General features: G+C 45.4%; 1 protein-coding gene across 2 annotated transcripts; it reads right to left on the reverse strand.

Annotated features, from left to right (window-relative positions):
- Positions 1 to 696: 696 nt before the first annotated feature.
- SRD5A3 (steroid 5 alpha-reductase 3) lies at positions 697 to 16,700 on the reverse strand (the record flags this gene model as incomplete). 2 transcript variants are annotated; one of them, XM_080697120.1, is made up of 5 exons in its annotated part: positions 697 to 956; positions 2,343 to 2,477; positions 6,822 to 7,019; positions 10,142 to 10,284; positions 16,480 to 16,700. In XM_080697120.1, 5 exons carry the CDS (start codon positions 16,698 to 16,700, stop codon positions 697 to 699), a joined length of 957 nt encoding a protein of 318 aa, XP_080553246.1. The 2 variants fall into 2 exon arrangements, with proteins under 2 accessions (XP_080553246.1, XP_080553247.1); XM_080697121.1 differs by lacking the exon at positions 2,343 to 2,477.
- Between the last annotated feature and the right edge of the window lie 2,275 nt (positions 16,701 to 18,975).

Here is an 18,975-nt window from a genome sequence, read left to right on the forward strand (position 1 = left end):
AAAGAAGCAAATAAAAAAGGTTTTAAATGTTAGGTTTTCAAGCTTTCTGTAAGACTCGAGGGGGACATGGCTGGAAATGGCTACTGCTGGCTACTGCTGGCTACATAACTGGTAGCCATAGTCTCTGTGGTGATATGTGAAAGCAATGACTCCAACACTCATTATTTTTGAAATTGTTGGTTTGAAAATTACATATTAATGTTACTTTCAAAGGTATTTTGCTGTAATTGAAATTTAAAAAATATTTATCGAGCACTTACTATGTATCTTTTACTGTTTAATTTGGCTCACTGATTTCTAACAGATTTCCCAGCCACAGACAATGTGTGTGTGTGTGTGTGTGTGTGTGTGTGTGTGTGTGTGTGTGTGTATGTGTGCATGCACACGTGCATGCCTGTGCACAGCTGTTTGGACTTGGGTATGTGCTTGTTGAGAAGCTTGGAGAGGTCTTGTTCACTTTGTACCAGTCCATGGGCTTTATAAAACATGGTGGAAAGCAGATACAGCAAGCCTAGGTCTGCCAGAAGCACTTTTCTTTGCAGACACTCTGAAGACATCTGCTTGAGGGATGCTGCCCCTGCCCCACTGATAGGCTGAAGATTTCCTGGTGTGAACCGGGGCCAGAGAATTTCAAAAGCTTCTGCAGGGACTGCACTTTGTTGTCTGACTCCAGGTCTCTTCACGACCATAGTTACCTTAAAACAAAAATGGCAGGAAAGCTTTCCTATGCTTTGGGTAGGAGACAAACTTGCTTTTGTAGAATTTGTGGCTGAGGAAAGCACACAGGGCCTGGCTAAAGAAGACGTATGTCACCACTAGCCACCAAGTTACATTGTGGAAGCCAAAGGTGACAGCCATGGAAATGTAGATCATCAGCTCTGCTAAGTAGTTTGGAGAAGAAACGTATTCAAACCAGTCTCCGAAAGGGATCCTGTGGTTGCAGTGAATGACGACTCCTGAAACGGTAAGGGACAGTCTCATGAGCATGTGAAGTTACGACAGGGAAGCCTCACCATTTAGCTGCCCAAATCATCTACAGAAACACTTATTTATGCCGGGGAAGGTGGCGCATGCTAGTAATCCCAGGACTTGGGACTGGGACAGGAGGCTCACAGCAAGTAGTGAGACACTTATCAACCTCGTGAGACCCGGCTTCAAAATAAAGATTAAAAACAGGGCTGGGAGTGTAGCTCAGAGGTAGAATACACCTGAGTTCGATCCCTAGTACCATAAAATAAGTAAATAAATAAAGAGGTAAAAGAAACTTATTTAGAAAAGAGTATCACACACCTGTGTGTAAATCAGCACCCTGTCATGCTTTCGTTATCACTTCCTATGTCTTGCAAGGTCATGTGCTCAGGTTATACTAGTAGTAACTATTTATAAGCACAAAGGAAAGCAGGTTCCTCCAGGAGCCGTCTGTGCCAGTCCTTAAGGGCTCAGATAGGAGTCGGCTGCCCATGCTCAAACCCTGGCTCTCCACTTACTAGCTTTGGAACTCCAGAGAAGCTGCTTAAATTCCATTGTGCCTCAGTTTCCTCGTCTGTACAAGGCTTGAATTAGAATGTACTCCTCTCACGTGGTATTGTGAAGCTAGACATAAAGCACTTAGAATGGGGCCTCATGCAAAATAAGCACTGATAAATACATATTTCTTAAAAATACAGAATGCTTCACAAATTTGTATGTCATCCTTGCATAGGGGCCATGCTAATCTTCTCTGTAACTGATAAATGTTACTATCATTATTTCTTGGTATTGGGGATTAAACCCCAGGGTCATTCTACCTCTGAGCTATATCCCAAGTCCTTTTTAAAATTTTTCTTTTGAAACAGGGTCTCACTAGATTACTGAGAGTTTCAGTACTTGCTGATGCTGTCCTTGAACCTGTCATCCTCCTGTCTCAGCCTCCCAAGTCCTGGGATTATAGATGTATGCCACCTCACCTGGCTATAACTGATACATATTACATAGTACTATTCTATTTTTTAATATTTCAAGTAGCTTCATGAAACCTATACATATGATAAGTCAACACAAGCTAACCAGAAGGTCAAGTCATTTTGCTTTGGCTGGGATGATACTAACTCCACAGTAATACGAGCCCTTGCACGTGGATCTGCTGTGCAGCACAGTCCCCAAAGTGTGGGCACAACAAGCACTCACAGATCTTCAGGCTGAGGCCTCCGTTTCACAGATCAAGCCTCCAGAGGTGTCTTGTCAAAAACACATACGTGATTCAGACTGATTGACTAGCTAGGGTGGGAGGAAAAGAAGGAAGGAGCCCGCAGAACTCACTTCTCAGTTAAGTCCACAGGCAGCGGCTCTGATGGGGCTCTCACCTGCTTTGTTTTTCCTGAGGTTGCCCAGGATGACGTGGCACTTATACTGATGAGCAGAGGACCAGACGAACATCATCATCCCAAGGATGTGGAACCACCGCGCCTGCATCAGCAGGTTTTTCCCTATTACATAGACTATGGAAACAAGAATGATCTTATCACAGCCAACTCTGCAAAACTTCAGAAGCTCCTGAAATTAAAAGATTATATTATCCTGACCTAATTTCCCCTGCACAGGGGAGACAGGCTCTGTGGCCATGGGGAACCCTGTGGCTGCAAGCAGAGAAGCCCACATTGACATATTCTCTGGCTCCTTCTTCGATGCGCTGGGCACAGCTCAGTTCTGTGCCCTCTCCTGTGAGCTACCTGGGGCAGCGAGACCACTTTGCTAAGCCCTGCATTTAAGTCTTGCTTACATTTACTGTCAGGCAAAGACTTCCTAAAGAAATCTCTCACTGGGTCACCATGCTGAGCCCTTGCAGGGACACCCTGAGTGGCCTGGCTCGAGCTGGAGGTGAAGGCTTACAAGGGGGACTTCTCACCAGGGGGGAAATCTAAACTGCAAGGTGAACACCACCATGTATCTCCCTTTCTGTATCAGAGAGAACTGAGTCCGAGAGAGATCCTGTTAAGAGCAGAAACACCCAAAGTATTATATTCCTCTTTCTCCTTTGGCTGCCAGGAAGAAGGGAAGAGGGCAGGCCACGAAAGGACACGCAGAGCAAGCCATTGGTATCGGACAAGCAAAGAAAGGGCCTTTACGGCAGTTTCTGGTCAGTCTGGACTAAAGACACAAAATTGTCCATTGATAATGGACAAAAGCCTGGGGCTCTGGGACAGGAAGGAGTCTCTAAAAGGCTGATTCAAATAAAAGTGCCAAGGATCATGCTATCACATCTGGGTGTCAATAAGTGAGAATCAGCTGAGGATAGTTAATGACTACAGAGAATCCACCAGATTCGACCCATGTCAATTCCTGTTAAAAACTTGTTCTACATCACTGATGTACTATAGTCTTTTTTTTTTTTTTTTTTTTTTTGCGGTGGGTAATGGAAATTGAACCCAGGGGCACTTTACTTCTGAGCTACACCCCAAAGTCTTATTTTATTTTGAGGCAGGGTCTCACTACTGTTGGTGAGGGTCTCACTAAGTTGCTGAGGTTGGCCTTGAACCTGTGATTCTCCTCTCATCCTCCCAAGTACTGGGATTACAGGTGTACACCACTGCACCCTGTGGTGTACTACAGTTTTTTTTTTTTCTTTCTTAAAACATTCATTAGGTTTAGCTGGGCATGGTGGCGCATGCTTGTAATCCCTGCGCTTGGGAGGCGGAGACAGGAGGATAGCACAGGTTCAAAGCCAGAAGGGTTGCCGGGCGTGGTGGCGCACGCTTGTAATCCCCGCGCTTGGGAGGCAGAGACAGGAGGATCACGCAGGTTCGAAGCCAGCCGCGTGCGTTGGCTTAGGAGACCCTGTTTCCAAATATAAAAATGTAGCCGGGCGTGGTGGCGCACGCTTGTAATCCCCGCGCTTGGGAGGCAGAGACAGGAGGATCGCGCAGGTTCGAAGCCAGCCACGGGTGCTGGCTTAGGAGACCCTGTTTCCAAATAAAAAATGTAAAAATAGGTCTGGGAGTGTAGCCCGGAGGTAGAAGGGCTTCCAGGAACCCCAGTACCACCAAAAATAAATAAATAAATAAATAAATAAATAAATAAATAAAATAAAAATGTAAAAATAGGTCTGGGAGTGTAGCCCGGAGGTAGAAGGGCTTCCAGGAACCCCAGTACCACAAAAAAAAAAAAAAAAAAAAAAAGCCAGAAGGGTTTCCAGGAATCTCAGTACCACCAAAAGAAAAACAAAAAACCCACCCCCCCCTCCAAAAATTCATTAGGTTTAGCCATTTACTAAAAGGTTATATGTTTAAGTTAAAAATAAACAACATAGAGCTGGGCGTTGTGGCGCACACTTGTAATCCCAGCATTCAGGAGGCTGAGACCAGATGATCGTGGTTCAGGGACAGCCTCAGCTACTACTTAGTGAGGCCCTCTGCAACTTAGTGAGACCCTGTTTCGAAAATAAAGAATAAAAAATAGGGCTGGGGGTGTAGCTCGAAGGTAGAATGCCCCTGGGTTCTACCCCTAGTACCGCAAAAACAACAACAACAACAATAATAGGAAAAACACAGTTTGAGGTCTGACAAGCTCCAAGAGCAAGTGACTCTGGGATGAGATGTGAAAGTGAATTGGAAGGGAGTTCAGATCTGCACTGAGGCCCCTCCTCTAAATGCAGAGATTGCCTATGAGGGAACAAACATCCGTAAGGGCAAGGCTGGAATTCTACTGCAGGGAAGGAGAGGCAGGTGGAAGGCTCCTATCTGCTAAGGGTCTAATCTGTGCAGTAGTTAATTATTCATTTATTCATTAGTTATTTACTATCTACTAAGCCTGATACTTCTGTAGGCACAAAAGATAAAGCAGTATGTCAGGCGAGACCCCAATCCTGAGGGAGATCCTATTCTGGTTTATAGCCTTTCTTGATTCCACGAGGACCCTGGGGAATCAGCCTGTGCCCCTAATTACAGACATAGGCTCTGAGGCTCAGAGAGGGTCTATGAGGCTGACAGGCCCAGCGGACTCCACGCCCAGGAGAGGCTGGCAAGTGCTCAGTGTGTTAACTCTCAATGAATTACTGAAGCCAGCTGTCCTCACATGATCCCAAGTAGCCCCAGATGGCCTCTTGCAGGAGAAGCAGGTAAAACAGGAAGTGACCGCAGAACAGGGTGCTTGGAAGGAGATCTCTGTGGGTGCTCGGCTGCCTTTCCTTGACTGTCCTGGGATGGAAGGTGGAAGCTGGGCCCCAGCCACGGAGGAGACTCCACAAGAGGCGTCACGCCAACAGAAGCCAGCAGACTGAAAGCTAGCGGGTTACCAGAGAGCTCTGGAAAGCTGCTGTGTGGAAAGCCAAATGACAGCTCACACCACAGCACTGGCTGAAGACGTGACGCTGCAGCCAGAAGACCTGGAGGAAGAACTGACTGTGGGTCAGACAAACCAGATGGAGAGGCGCTGGCTGAGGGGAGGCAGCTGAGTGAGTCATGAATTGAGGCAGGGTCAATGGCCCCACTTTCCAATTGCTGCTATAGCCACAGAGGCTGGGTTACAGCAACAGAGGACCTTTTGGATCCTGACTGATATGGACGTCAGGCCCAAGGGGAAGGCTCACTCACTAAACCTTGGGAATAATAAGCTGGGGGCCGCAGTTGAGAGGATGGACAGGGCAGCTTTAGAAAACACGGAGCCTAGGGCTTAGAGAAGATGGTCTCAAGAGCCACAGTGCCTGGGCTGAAGGACATTACGGCCACACAATCAGGCTAACCTCAACACTAACAGCCCTTTCACTCACCCAAAATGACTCGAATTCTTTATAATCCATGTATGTGACTTGACTGTCATCTACAAAAACAACAGTCACATATGTCAAGTTGTCCCCAGCTTCTACATAAAACAGAAAACCACGCTTCCGTCTCACAAGCAAGGGTGTTTGCTTCCTTCTTCCTGGCTTGAGAGGGTGTAGAAACATTAAGGCAATCTCCACCCACAGTACTATGCAGCCTCTTCCCTCAGAAAGCGCAGCTGGGTCACAGGGCGCCATCACTGGAGCCTCCACAGGACGGCTCCAGCCCTCTCTTCTCAGGGCACCACAACTGGCCCTTCCCTCCCGCCCGCACCCTAGGACCACGGCTTCAGGAGGCCCCTTCCTTTGCTGCCCGTTTCTCCTGCTGTCCATCTGTCCTGCTTCCTGTTCCATGCTTGGCACTCCCTCCCTCTCCTCAGGCTAAGCCCATGTGGCTTTGCTGCTAACTTCAGTCCCTTCCCGGAACTCCATGCCCCATTCTGTCAGCCTTACACCGAGCCTCACGAATGCTCTGCGGTTTACTGTCTCCCCTGATGGCACGCACAACTGCTTAGGTTAGCGACTTTCAGGTTTCAGCAGCTATGGCTAAGATGTGTGATATAATAATATATATAGCTAATATATGGTGATTATGATGATAATATATACAGCTAACATATGGCACATATATAGTCATAGCTGCTGATCTCTATATATTAGCTATAGCTACTGACATATACGGCATGTATATATGTATGCCATATACACCATATAACATATAATATATATATGGTATATATATAACATATATGTGTATGTTATATATTATGTATATATTAGCCATAGCTGCTGAAACTTTAGATACCAACCTATAGATACACATATATGTGCTTGTAATGTATATATGCACCCCTGGACATGTTGACTTTCAAAATCTCCCATCAGAGTTTAAACTCCTGAAATGCAAAGTGGGCTGGGCTGGCTCCCACTTCTGAACTTCTTGGGGTGCTCTGTGGCACACCTCCCTCAGGGGTATCCCCGTTGGGCCTGTGATGGAACAGCTCCTGGCATAGTGGAAAGTGCTCACCGTTCCTGCCGTCCATGGGCACCTGGCTCAGCACAGTGAGGCCGACAAGGATATAGTAGACAAGGCCAAAACAGTACTGCACGACGTGGATCATGGCGTTGGAGAACACACTGACGTAGAGGCACTCGAAGAGTCTCCGCAGGCTGTGCAGCCACAGGGACACCAGCACCAGGAACGCGGACAGCGCCAGCTCACCCCCTACCATCCAGAGCGCAAAACGTCAGCCTCCCTCTTTCAGGAGTAAACCAAAGTTTTGTTTTTCCCATTGTTAAACAAAGCATTAAATAGGATCAAAGCTATAAAAGGGCTCAAAAATGATCTCATCTAACACCTTTATAGTAATGAGGACCCAGGGTAAATGAAATCAGAGAATTTGGTTCAAGGTTACACAGTAACTATAGTGTCAAAGGGGGATAAACACCCATCTTCTGACTTAGCTGGTTATGTTCTTGTTTTTGAACTGGGCAACGGCTGTATGAATAGGATGGGTTGGTTTACTCAGTAAAAATCTACTAAGTTGTTTCCTGGTGTTCTTCAGACTTTGGGGATAGAAGGATGGGAGGCAGGCAGGAAACTAGATCTCAAAGCTCACTGTCCCCTAAAAGTATAATTTTCTTTCTTCAGTGCTAGAATCAAACCAGGGCCTCATGCATGCAAGGCAAGCCCTCTACCACTGTGCTAACATTGCTAGCCCTTCTCGTTTTTCTTTTTTAATATGGAAAGTAGTGCTTAACTCTTTCTGTTTGTCTCCATCGCCTCTGTGTGTCTGTGACCCTGGGAATACAACCAGGTGGGATTGTTCAGAGGCCACCTGGCAACTTTTCCTGATCATTTACATCTGGCTGTTGGTGCTGGGAACCAGAGAGCGGCAGGCCCTGAGTTCTGAACACACAGACCCCTTGACAGGGGCACCCAAGGAGCCTAGAAGAGACACGGTGGAGCCAAGTCAGAAGATGGGTGTTGATCCCCCTTTGACACTATAGTTACTGTGTAACCCTTCACGCACCACCCCCTCCTTCTACCCATCCCAGTCCTGACTTCTGTCAGCATAGGGTAGCTTTGCTCTTTTTTGTGATTAAAAACATTAAACCTAGTTTTTAGCCCTTTAGGGACAGGTTAAAACAAACAGCCAAATAAAACTCCTCAAAACCAACCCTCCAAATACCAAAATCCCAGGGCACCCTACAGTGAGCAGATAAAGCCCTGAGGTTACAGTGAGGGAAGTGGGACTGGCCGAGGTATCGCCTCCCCAGAGGATGGGGACGGGGTTTCTCTTCTGCAACAAGTCCCTCTGGTTACACAGAAGAGAACTGTTCCGAGGGAGCTGGTGGTTTGGCTGCTTTGAAACAAAGGACAGAGACAAAGACAGAGAACGATTTGTTTCTGATCCTGCCCTTCACCCTCTGTGGGGCCTTATCTGAGGCCACTTCATGGCGTTCACCTTCCAATTCCTATTTTTTGGTGGTGATATTAGAGATTAAATCCAGAGGTATTCTATTTCTGAGCTATGCTCCTGACCCCATTTACTTACTTACTTTATTGGTACTGGGGACTGAACCCAGGGGCATTGTATTCTGAGTTGTACCCCATTCTATTTTGAAACAGGGTCTAAGTTGCTAAGGGTCTCACTAACTGCTGAGGCTGGCCCCCAAATCCGCAATCCTCCTGTTTCAACCTCCCAAATACTGGGATTAAAGTTCTGTGCCACCACACCTGGCTTTTTTTTTTTTTTTTTTTTAAGATGGTCACATTGCCAAGGCTGGTCTTGAACTCCTGGACTCAAGTGATTCTCCTGCCTCAGCCTCCAGAGTAGCTGGGACCATGAGTATATACCATCACACCGAGCTGCAACTTATTATTATACACATTTTCTGGTGCTGGGGATTGAACCCTGGGGCATTCTATATCTGGGCTATAACCCCCATACTTCTTTTTTTAATTTTTAATTTTTTTGTGTGGTACTAGGGATGAATTCCAGGGGCGTTCTACCTCCAAGCTACACCCCAAGCCCTATTTTTTATTCTTTATTTTTTGAAACAGGGTCTCACAGACTTGCAAAGGGCCTCACTAAGTAGCTGGGGCTGGCTGAGAACCTATGATCCTCCTGTCTCAGACTCCAAAATGCTGGAATTACAAGCATGCACCATCATACCCAGCTTCTAATTTTTAATGAAAAAAAAAATAAAGTCTTTCTTTCTGCCAGGTGTGGTGGCACATGCTTGTAATCCCTGCGCTTGGGAGACAGAAACAGGAGGATTGCACAGGTTCAAAGCCAGCTGTGCTGGCTTAAGAGACCCTGTTTAAAAAAAAAAAAGGTATAAAAATGGGTCTGGGAGTGTAACCCAGAGGTAGAAGGGTTTCCAGGAACCCCAGTACCACACACACACACACACACACACACACACACACACACACACACACACACACACAGTCTTTCTAAGTTACTGAGGCTGGACTCAAACCTGGGATCCTCCTGTCTCAGCCTCTGGAGTACTTAAGAGGAATTGGAGCTGGGTGGTGTGTGTCACCACACCCAATGCCAATTCCTTACTTTAAAATCTGTTCTACATATCTTTTATCTGCTGCTCAGTGTGGCAAACTTGAAGGTGATTTTGTAATCATTTGGCCACTGCTTACAGGCAGTTTTTATTGTATAACTGAAGCCTCTCAATATAAAGAACCTTTTTACGTACGCATTTATGAAAAAGTAATTTTTTTTCAAATTTCTGGGAGTTCTGAGATATGATCTCAGCTGGAACTCGATCCATGGTAAATGTCGCTAGGCAAACCTGAGGGATCCTCAAAGCTGCTGCCTCATGTGTAAAGACTTCTCCATAAATTTATCAATAGCCTAAAAGTAGCTGAGGGGATACTGTTCAAAGCACAGCACTCGGGAACATCCAGATTTGGAATGCTAGCCGGGCGTGGTGGCTCACGCTTGTAATCACCGCGCTTGGGAGGTGGAGACAGGAGGATTGTGCAGGTTTGAAGCCAGCCTTGCTGGCTTAAGAGATCCTGTTTCCAAATAAAAAAAAAGTATAAAATAGGTCTGGGAGTATAGCCCGGAGGTAGAGGGGTTTCCAGGAACCCCAGTACCACTTAAAAAAAAAAAATTTGGAATGCTAGTTCTGGGCTCTGCCAGGACTTCAGTGAGGACACAAATCTTGTGGCCTTCCCGCCACAAATCTTGCAAATCTTTTAGCCCCTTCCCTCCACGCCCAAGGCCCTGCAGGGGAGGCATCTGAGAGGCAAGAAACAGCCTGACTCTCAAGCCAGCAGGGACAGGATGTGGTGCTGGAATGAGCTCGGGCAGTCCTCACCTTGGAATTGTGCTGCCCCAAGAATCCTGAGCAACCCGTGAAGCCAGTGTGGAAGAGGTGATCCCAGGAACAGGGATTGAACGAGGAACCAGAGCAGGAAGCCATTCCACAGCACTGAGATGACATAGAAATGGGAGAAATACCTGCAGAAGAAAAACGAGTTAGGCAACCACTGGGGAAGACGCATTAGCCTTTGTCTAGGAAGTATTCTTCATCCCCTCATGTCAAAATATAATTATAATCCTGATTTTTAAAATTTCCTTTCAAATGACAGGGTCAGTTAACTGGTAGAAAAAAAGACTTTCTGAAGCTCACAAGAACACAACTGACCCTGGTAACTTTGAGGGTTAGTTAGCCATCTCTCTTATCTCTAGGTAGCAAGACTGGGCCCATGTTCCAAGGCACTTTTCCAAGTGCCTTGAAAGAGAATCCAGATTGTGTCCAAAAAAGTTCTGAATCCTGAGCATTACTGCACTTACAGCCACACAACCGTTGCACAAGATTTGCACAATTAGACTCAGGGCTAGAAGAAATGTGAAAGGTCTCACGACTCGGCGTTTTCTGAACTGGGTTGACCTAAATGAACTTTATTATGCCAAATATTGTAGTCGATAAAACTCGATATAAATGCCTTATGGTTACAATGCTTAGACAACTATAGAGCTTATTTCACAATGAATACATTTACCAACTAAATACAAATAAAACCACAAAACCAGTAAGATGAAATGGCAACATTAATTTAATGTGAAAGAGGACAGGCACCTGACATGGCAAAGTTCCCACAGGTTCTTTTGAGATTCTCTTATCTATACTTTTCCTACTTTTTTTTTTTTTGTGGTGCTGGGGGTGGAACTCAGGGGCTTTCTACCTCTGGGCTACACTCCCAGAGCTATTTTCTATTTTATTCGGAGAGGGTCTCACTAAGTTGCTGAGGGCCTAAGTAGCTGAGGCTGGCTTCAAGCCTATGCAATCCTCCTGTCTCAGCCTCCCAAGTACTGGGATTACAAGTGTGTGTGCCACACCTGGCTTTTTACTGAATTTCATCTTCAAGATACTCCTACAGAGTTTATTTTGCTATCTTCCTGCAGTGGGGGAGAAAACCAAGCTCAAGGTTCACATAGGAAGTGGCGGCATTGGGCTCCACTCAGCCTCAGTGATCGAGTTCGGATCGCATGGTGGTGTTCTTATCTGTGCAGTCTAGGCTTGCCTGAACCTGCTTTCCTGGCCCTGCTATATACATAAGCAATTTACACCAAGCCCAAAGTCAAGGAAATCGCTACAGTGTGTTCTGTACACGTTATCAAGCCACATCTAGCTATGCTCTGCCTGAGCCCCAGTGGTTTTGATTCAGAGGGATATTGTCCTTTTTTTTATTCCCACATTTTCTTTTGCTTTCCTTGTTTCTTTTCTATTATAAGGAATATCTTCTATCACCATAGCAAATCATATCCCTTGCTTATTTTAAAGACTGACCTCAAGCCTCAAAATGCAAATCTAAAAAACTCACTGTCTTCAAAATGCAGATTGAAAAACTGTGACCTGTGAGGCCTGGGTGACCTGTTCTCTGTCCATCCCTCCCATGGTTTCTAGGTCGTAGTCCACCCCACCAGTCATGCTAATAATCAAATAACCCTGCTGCATCTCCTCTAACACACTTATAACCACCTGAAACTATCCTGCTGGTCTTACAAGATTTGTTTAAATATTTTCTGTCTGCATTCAAGCTCCAAAGAGTCTAGAAAAGGAGCACTGGAGCACACAGCTGGTACCCTATAAACACTGGCTTAATAAGTGATGGAAAAGGTAAGTAGTTCATCCAAAGTTACTTTCAGAAAGAAATCAAGTTGGTCCACCAACCATTTGAACCTCCAACCCCTTTCTTGTCCTTTATTCTGAACATACTGATGGAGAGAGGGCCTCATTAGCTGCTAGACACTGAGCTTGAATATGGTAACAAACAAATAAGACAAATATAAACACCTGGTAAGTTTATAGCCCAGATCAGGCTTTTGTTTTCTTTTTCTTTTCCTTTTTTTTTTTAATCATTTCTCTGCCATGGAATCCTTCACAAGTCTAGCAAAAGCTAGAGGTCTTTCCTTCCTTCCTTCCTTCCTTTCTTTCTTTCTTTTTTTTTTTTTTTTTTTTTTTTTGTGGTACTGGGGATGGAACCCAGAGGCATTCTTTCTCTGAGCTATACCCCCAGCCCTATTTTTTATCCTTTCTTTTGAAACAGGGTCTCACTGAGTTGCAAAGGGCTTCACTAAGTAGGAGCCAAGGCTGTCCATGATCTTCTTGTCTCAGCCTCCCAAATGCTGGGATTACAGACATGCGCTACCACACCTGGCTCCTATAGGTCCTTCCCTAATTATCACGACAAGCATAAATTGTATCAAGAGTACAAAATAAATCAATTGTACTGACATACAGGTGATATAATTACTACAAATCAATTTATAATGTAGTGATATGTGTATTTCTTACATATCAAGTTAACGAGATACTACTGCAGACAGCAACTGTGTTCTCATGGTGATAAAAAAAATAATGTTTTGAAGTATCTTTGGTATTTTCTTTTTTTCTTTGCGGTACCAGGACAGAACCCATTGACACTGTACCTCCGAGCTACACCCCCAGCCCTATTTTTTTTTTTTTTTTTTTGCCTTTTTATTATTGAAACAGGGTTTCACTGAGTTGCAAAGTATGTCGCTAAGTAGCTGAGGCTAACTGGGAACCACGATCCTCCTGTCTCAGTCTCCCCAATGCTGGGATTACAAGTGTGCACCATCATGCCCAGCCACATTTTATTCTTTAATTTGGAAACAAGGCCTAAGTTGCAGAGGGTCTCACTAAGTTGCTGAGGTGGCTTTGAACCTGCAATTCTCCTGTCTCAACCTCCCAAAGCACTGATATTACAAGCATACGCCACCACGCCTGGCTCAGTATTTTTCAATGTAATATAAAAAAAAACTATCACAAAGTTGCAGACACTGCTAATTCAACTGTAGTTTGTTGACTACATGTATAACTAAGGAAATGCTGAATTTCAGATAGAGATTGGTGAAAATACAGATGTGACTTGCTTCTAATTCAAGTGTGCCCTACATTCTATCCACAGATCTCCTGAACCCAGTTAAGGTCTCCTGAGCTCTAGTGAAGGCCTGGGTAGCTCTCTTTGCCTCCAGAGTCCAATTCAATTACAATACTTCAATATCATTTGGAACCATTTAGACATTTTAGAAAACAGAAGTGTGTGTGTGTGTGTGTGTATATATATATATATATATATATATATATATATATATATATTTTTTTTTTTTTTTTGGTGGTACTGGGGGTAGAACCCAGAGACTTTCTACTTCCGGGAAATACTCCAAGACCAATTTTATATTTTATTTGGGAACAGGGTCTCACTAAGTTGCTGAGAGCCTCACTAAGTAGCTAAGGCTGGCTTCGAACCTGTGTGATCCTCCTGTCTCAGCCTCCCAAGCGCGGGGATTGCAAGCGTGCGCCACCAGGCCCGCTGCTTCCATATATTCTATGGAAAAGTATCACTGGGTCATCTTCTGGGTCATCTATTTATTCAGACTTTCTGGAAACTCTAAGAACCAAGGGAAAACAAACAAACAAAAAACAATAGTCACCCTTAATTAAAACAAAACAAAACAAAAATGTCTGCCAGAAAGGAGCAATGGAAACAAACATTCCAAGGACTGATTTAAGGTTTTATTCTTGGGAGAAAAAAAAATTGCAAACTAAATTACCTAAGTACCACCTTTTGTACAGAATTATGATTTACAGCTACCTATTTGTAAGTATAGAAAATTACAGGCTTACCTTAGTGTTAAGAGTGCTACTAAATTTTGCACAAGGGGAAAATATTTAAATAACAGTTTCAAATTTGGTTTAACCAAGATATCACTAAATGCCACCATTGAAGACAAGTCCACTCTTGCTGGATCTCTCCCACATGACTCAGCTTCGCATGTGTGAGATCTTCCCCGAGGCACACCAGAAGTTGTGAGCTTGGGATTTAAATTTCCATAGGTGGGGTTCAAGTACCTCCCAGGCTACTTACTAAGCACTGCCCCTTGGGGCAAATGACCTCTTCTAAGCCTAGTCTGAACATGTGTGAATGGGAATAATGACAATGACATCTCCCTTGCAGGACCACGATGAGGATTAAATTGTGGAAAGGCATATATTATATGTGGTGGTTAGCATATACAGGTAGGCACTGAGTCAAAGGTAGTTACTATTAACAGGCTAGTAAACTCTCCTAAGTGCACCCTGGCCGTTAGCACACTTTTTTTTTCTCACTATAAAAGTGATAAGCATGTTGTCAATGAAGATACTTTGGAAAATACAGAGAAGTATAAAGGAGGCTGTAGATTCTCAACTCCACCCAACTCTAATTATTCCTCTTTTCATAAAAAGGAACACAAAATTTAAGAGGAGAGTAAAAGCCAGGTGTGGTGATACATGCCTATAATCCCAGTACTTGACAGATGAGACAGAAGGATCACAGGTTTTCATCCAGTCTCAGCAACTTAGGCCTTGTGCAATGACAGATGAGACAGAAGGATCATAGGTTTCATCCAGTCTCAGCAACTTAGTGAGATCCTGTTTCAAAATAAAAAAAATAATAAAATAAAACAAGGAGCTGGGTGTGGTGGTACATGCTTGTAATACCACCTTTCAGGATGCTGAGACGGGAGGATCAAGGTTTGCAGCCAGCCTCTGCTACTTAGTGAGGTCCTTTGCAACTCAGTGAGACTCTTTTTCAAAATAATGAATAAAAAATAGGGCTGGGGGTGTCACTCAGAGGTAGATTCCCCTGAGTTCCATCCCTAGTACTGCAATAAAAGAAAAGAAAAAGAAAAAGAAAGAAAAAAAGGCTGGGGATGTAGCTTAGAGGTAGAATGGCCCTGGGTTCAATCCCCAGGAACACATATACTCACACACATTTTTGAGACATTGCCAGTTTTATTGCAAATGCTTTTTTTTTTGGTCCTAATAAATGTGCCTTTTATTGTTGGCCTGGACTTTTTGTACCTTCTCCAGTCTAAAAAAAAAAGATGTTTAAATTAAGGGAAAAAGACCCCCCCCCCCCCAGAACATCATGGCAGATTCTACTTTACAATTCTGGAAGAAGAAAATGGCATAAATTATTTCACAATATGGTAGAAATTACAAGAAACCCAATAAATACCCATTGTTATAGGAATGAATACAGGAAAGGCCCCAGGTCTCTTGGCCATCATACAACGACAGACTTAGGTAGTAAGAGCCGGAGTACTTGAGACATAGTTAAGTCCAGGCAATGATTTCAAGTGTGCCCTTTAATCCAGGGACACAAATACCTTTTCCAAACTGCATAAAGTAAGTTGCCACAAAGTAGAAAAAGACATACTGCAATCACACCACTGTCTTACATACTACCTCTTCCCAGGGCCTCATACCCTTACTATTTTTCAGAATGAGGTAGCCTTCTCCTCTCTGCTAGATCTTTCTCCAACAGTTCAAAGCAGTGGGTCACCATATTTCAGGAGCCCTGATGCTTAGCCCTTTGCTGTCTACTGATTTGGGGCACTCACTGCCTATGGGTGTTTTAAAGATAACCTACATGTTTAGTCCATCAGCAACAGTATCACATTTCTTCATATTAATTTCTAAATGCCAGTTTTAGATACATCTCAGAGACTTGAATAAACACTGCTCTATTTCTACCTCTGTACCAGTGTTTGGATAACTCTTCCCACCTTCCCATTGTTCTGAAATCAAAATGGAAAACAAAAAGAAATCATGGCAGCTCTCACAATTTTGGAATGAATTCTATTAATGCCCGACAATTTAAGCTATCGTTGAACTTGGTTATGAAATCTGTTTGAAGTCAAATGGGGCTTCAGGATGGGATCAGCCCCAAACACGGCATCTTGGGCCGCCTCCCCAGGTGCAGCCAAGGGAGGCAGCATTGATGTGACTGCGAGGGGTCAGAGAAAGAGGAATGGGAGAAACAGAGGTGACCAGGGCTGGCTTGCCCTCATTTCCTCGGAATTCCTGCGACCTGGGGTCAGGCTGAGCCTCTAGAATGTAGGGAAGGGGAAAGAGGAGAATTCGGGACAAGGGAACCGGTTTGCACGCAGCAAGGCCTAAACTCGAATGTGTTACTTTCGTCCCCAGGAGAAAGGTCCCGCCGGCCGCAAGTTCAGGTTCCCAGGGCCGCCGCGACGCTGCAGGGCGCCCGACGCCGGGACCCTGAGCCCGGGACCCCACGCGGGCGCGGCCCGCCTCTGCTGCCCCCTGCCGGCTGCCCGCGCCCCGGCAGCAGCGGTTACCTCTTGGGGACATCAAAGGCGCGGCAAACGGCCGGGCGCGGGGGCGCCCCTAGCTTGGTTTTCCCGTAGCGGATCAGGTCCTGGAAGAGCGCGCAGCCCGGGAGCAGGCCGGACGGCGCGAGCTGCAGCAGCAGGGCCAGCAGGAAGGCGGCGGCCAGCGCCAGCCACAGCGCGCGCAGCGGCTCCTGCGCCCGGAGCTCGGCCCACGCCCAGGGAGACATGGTCCGCATGGCCGGGTTCCGCAGGCTGCGCCGCCGCGCCCCCGAGCAGCGGCCGCCACCTTCGCCGGCCGGACGTCGGTGACGCGCGCGGGGGCGGGGACGCGCTGGTAACGCCCTCCCCGGGACCGCCCCGCCCCATCTCGACCAGACCACGCCCCCCAGAATGGGCCTCCGCTCTGACCAGGCCACGCCCCTCGGCGGACTCGCCACGCCCCGGACACGCCCCTCAGCGGGCTCGCCACGCCCGGGCACGCCCCTCCCCGGCTCGCCACGCCCTGGGCCTGGGCGCGCGCGCTTCGGGCGCGGTCGCGCGCGCTGCAGCTGGTCACTAGCAGTTCATTAGTCCGACACGGAGATTCCTAGATGGGACTCCAGAGTGATTCAGCGGGAAACAGGACCACGCGACTGCAAGCCTCCATCCCGCCATTATTTCCAAAGGGAAAATTAACATGTCTCTTAAATGTTCCACTTTGGTGTGTTCAGTTAAGTATGGCACTTTAACATGTTAAAATATCATACAGTGATCAGTGTGCTTATTATGTAGACTAGAAACACAGAAATTTGTGTATGCTAACTAAAACAGTATGTTACTTTTTTTTTTTTTAAACCAACTATGCCAGGCGTGGTGGTGCATTCATACTTGGGAGGCTGAGACGGGAGGACTGCAGATTTGAGCAAGGCAAGCGCAGGATAATTTAGTGAGACCCTGTGGCAAAATAATAAAAATAAAAAGGGCTGGGAGTGAATCTTAGAGGTAGAAAAAACCTGGGTTCACTCCCCAGTACCATCCTTCTCTGCCCCTCCACTAAGAGCCAACTGTGAGATATATAGTATTGCAAACAACTATATTAAAATGAATGTATACATTTGGAGAAAGAAGGCAGATCATACACAAAAATGAATAATTGTATTAGGAAGAGGGAAAGTGTATAATGTAAAGATGCAAAGTGAAAGCATTCAAGCGGAGCTGGTTTGTAATCCCAGTACTTGGGAGGCTGAGACAGGAGGATCCCAGGTTCATAGTGATCCTCAGATACTTAGCAAGGCTCTCTGCAACTTAGTAAGACCCTGTTTCAAAATAAAGAATAAAAAAAAAAAATAGGGCTAGGGACGTAGCTCAGAGGTAGAATGCCCGTGGGTTCAATTCTTGGCACTGCAAAAAAAAAAAAAAAAGTCATCAAAATTCACATAGTAAAAACATGTAGAGAGGATGTAGGGAGGAAGCAATTGTATTTGAAGCACAGCAGATCCCTTCCCACTGAAACAGGGTTGTCTCCTCTTATAAGGTTCTGAAAGGGGAAATGTTCTCTTTTTATAGGGTTCTTGTCCAGTGGATTTCTCCCCTGCACACTGGGGTTGGGGGTCCCCAAAAGACAGTATCTGCTGAAGCTCTCCGGATGTGGGCTTTTAAACCTTATTGAGGTTCCCCATCGGCTCTTTTATGATTGCTCAGAATTGGGTCTCGGGGAACCAAAGTCTTTCGACCAATTTCAATCCTTAATTTTAATTGTTATCTTGGGGTCCCTGGTCTCACCTGTCTCAAGCCTCCCTGCTCACCTCCTCCTACCTCACAGAAGGTGCTGCAGATGGTGTGTGTGTGTGTGTGTGTGTGTGTGTGTGTGTGTGTGTGTGTGTTACTGGAGATTGGACCCAGGGGCCTTCTACCTCTGAACTACTGGGATCACAGGCATGTGACACCACACCCAGCTCCAGGTGGCCTTTTTAAAATCCCTCCCGTTCCAGTCCTTGGAGGCAAAGTTTGTAAACTCCATCAGCTGTGTCTTCTGATATTTACCTCTATGTAGTGACAATGCTGTTTCTTGACTCAGCAGTTTTAAGCACTATTGCTTTTTCTGTTACTATAAATAAAAAGTTACCTTTTAGGTACTTAAAAATCCTTTAAAATGTTAATTCCAAAAATACTATTCTATGTCTGCTATATGGCAGGTACTATTTTGTAAGCTTCTTCCTATTTGGATCTTACTCTCTGTGTGTGTGTGTGTGTGTGTGTGTGTGTGTGTGTGTGTGTGTGTTACTGGGAATGGAGCTCAGGGGCATTCTACCTCCGAGCTACATCAGAGAGTTGGGTGGCATATTCTTTGAGTGACAAATATAGAAATCTTTAGAGTTTTGCTTCTTTGTGCAAGGACCACGAGAGATGGTCAAATGGGCTTTCTAGCTAGAACAATGAAGTTTTTCTGTGTGGCCCAGGATCCAAACTACAAGAGTTACCCGTCTTTGTATTTTTATTGTTCTTTGGTTAATTCCAGAGAGA

Source organism: Muscardinus avellanarius (genome assembly GCF_963383645.1).
Source record: "Muscardinus avellanarius genome assembly, chromosome: 6".
NCBI lineage: Eukaryota > Metazoa > Chordata > Mammalia > Rodentia > Gliridae > Muscardinus > Muscardinus avellanarius.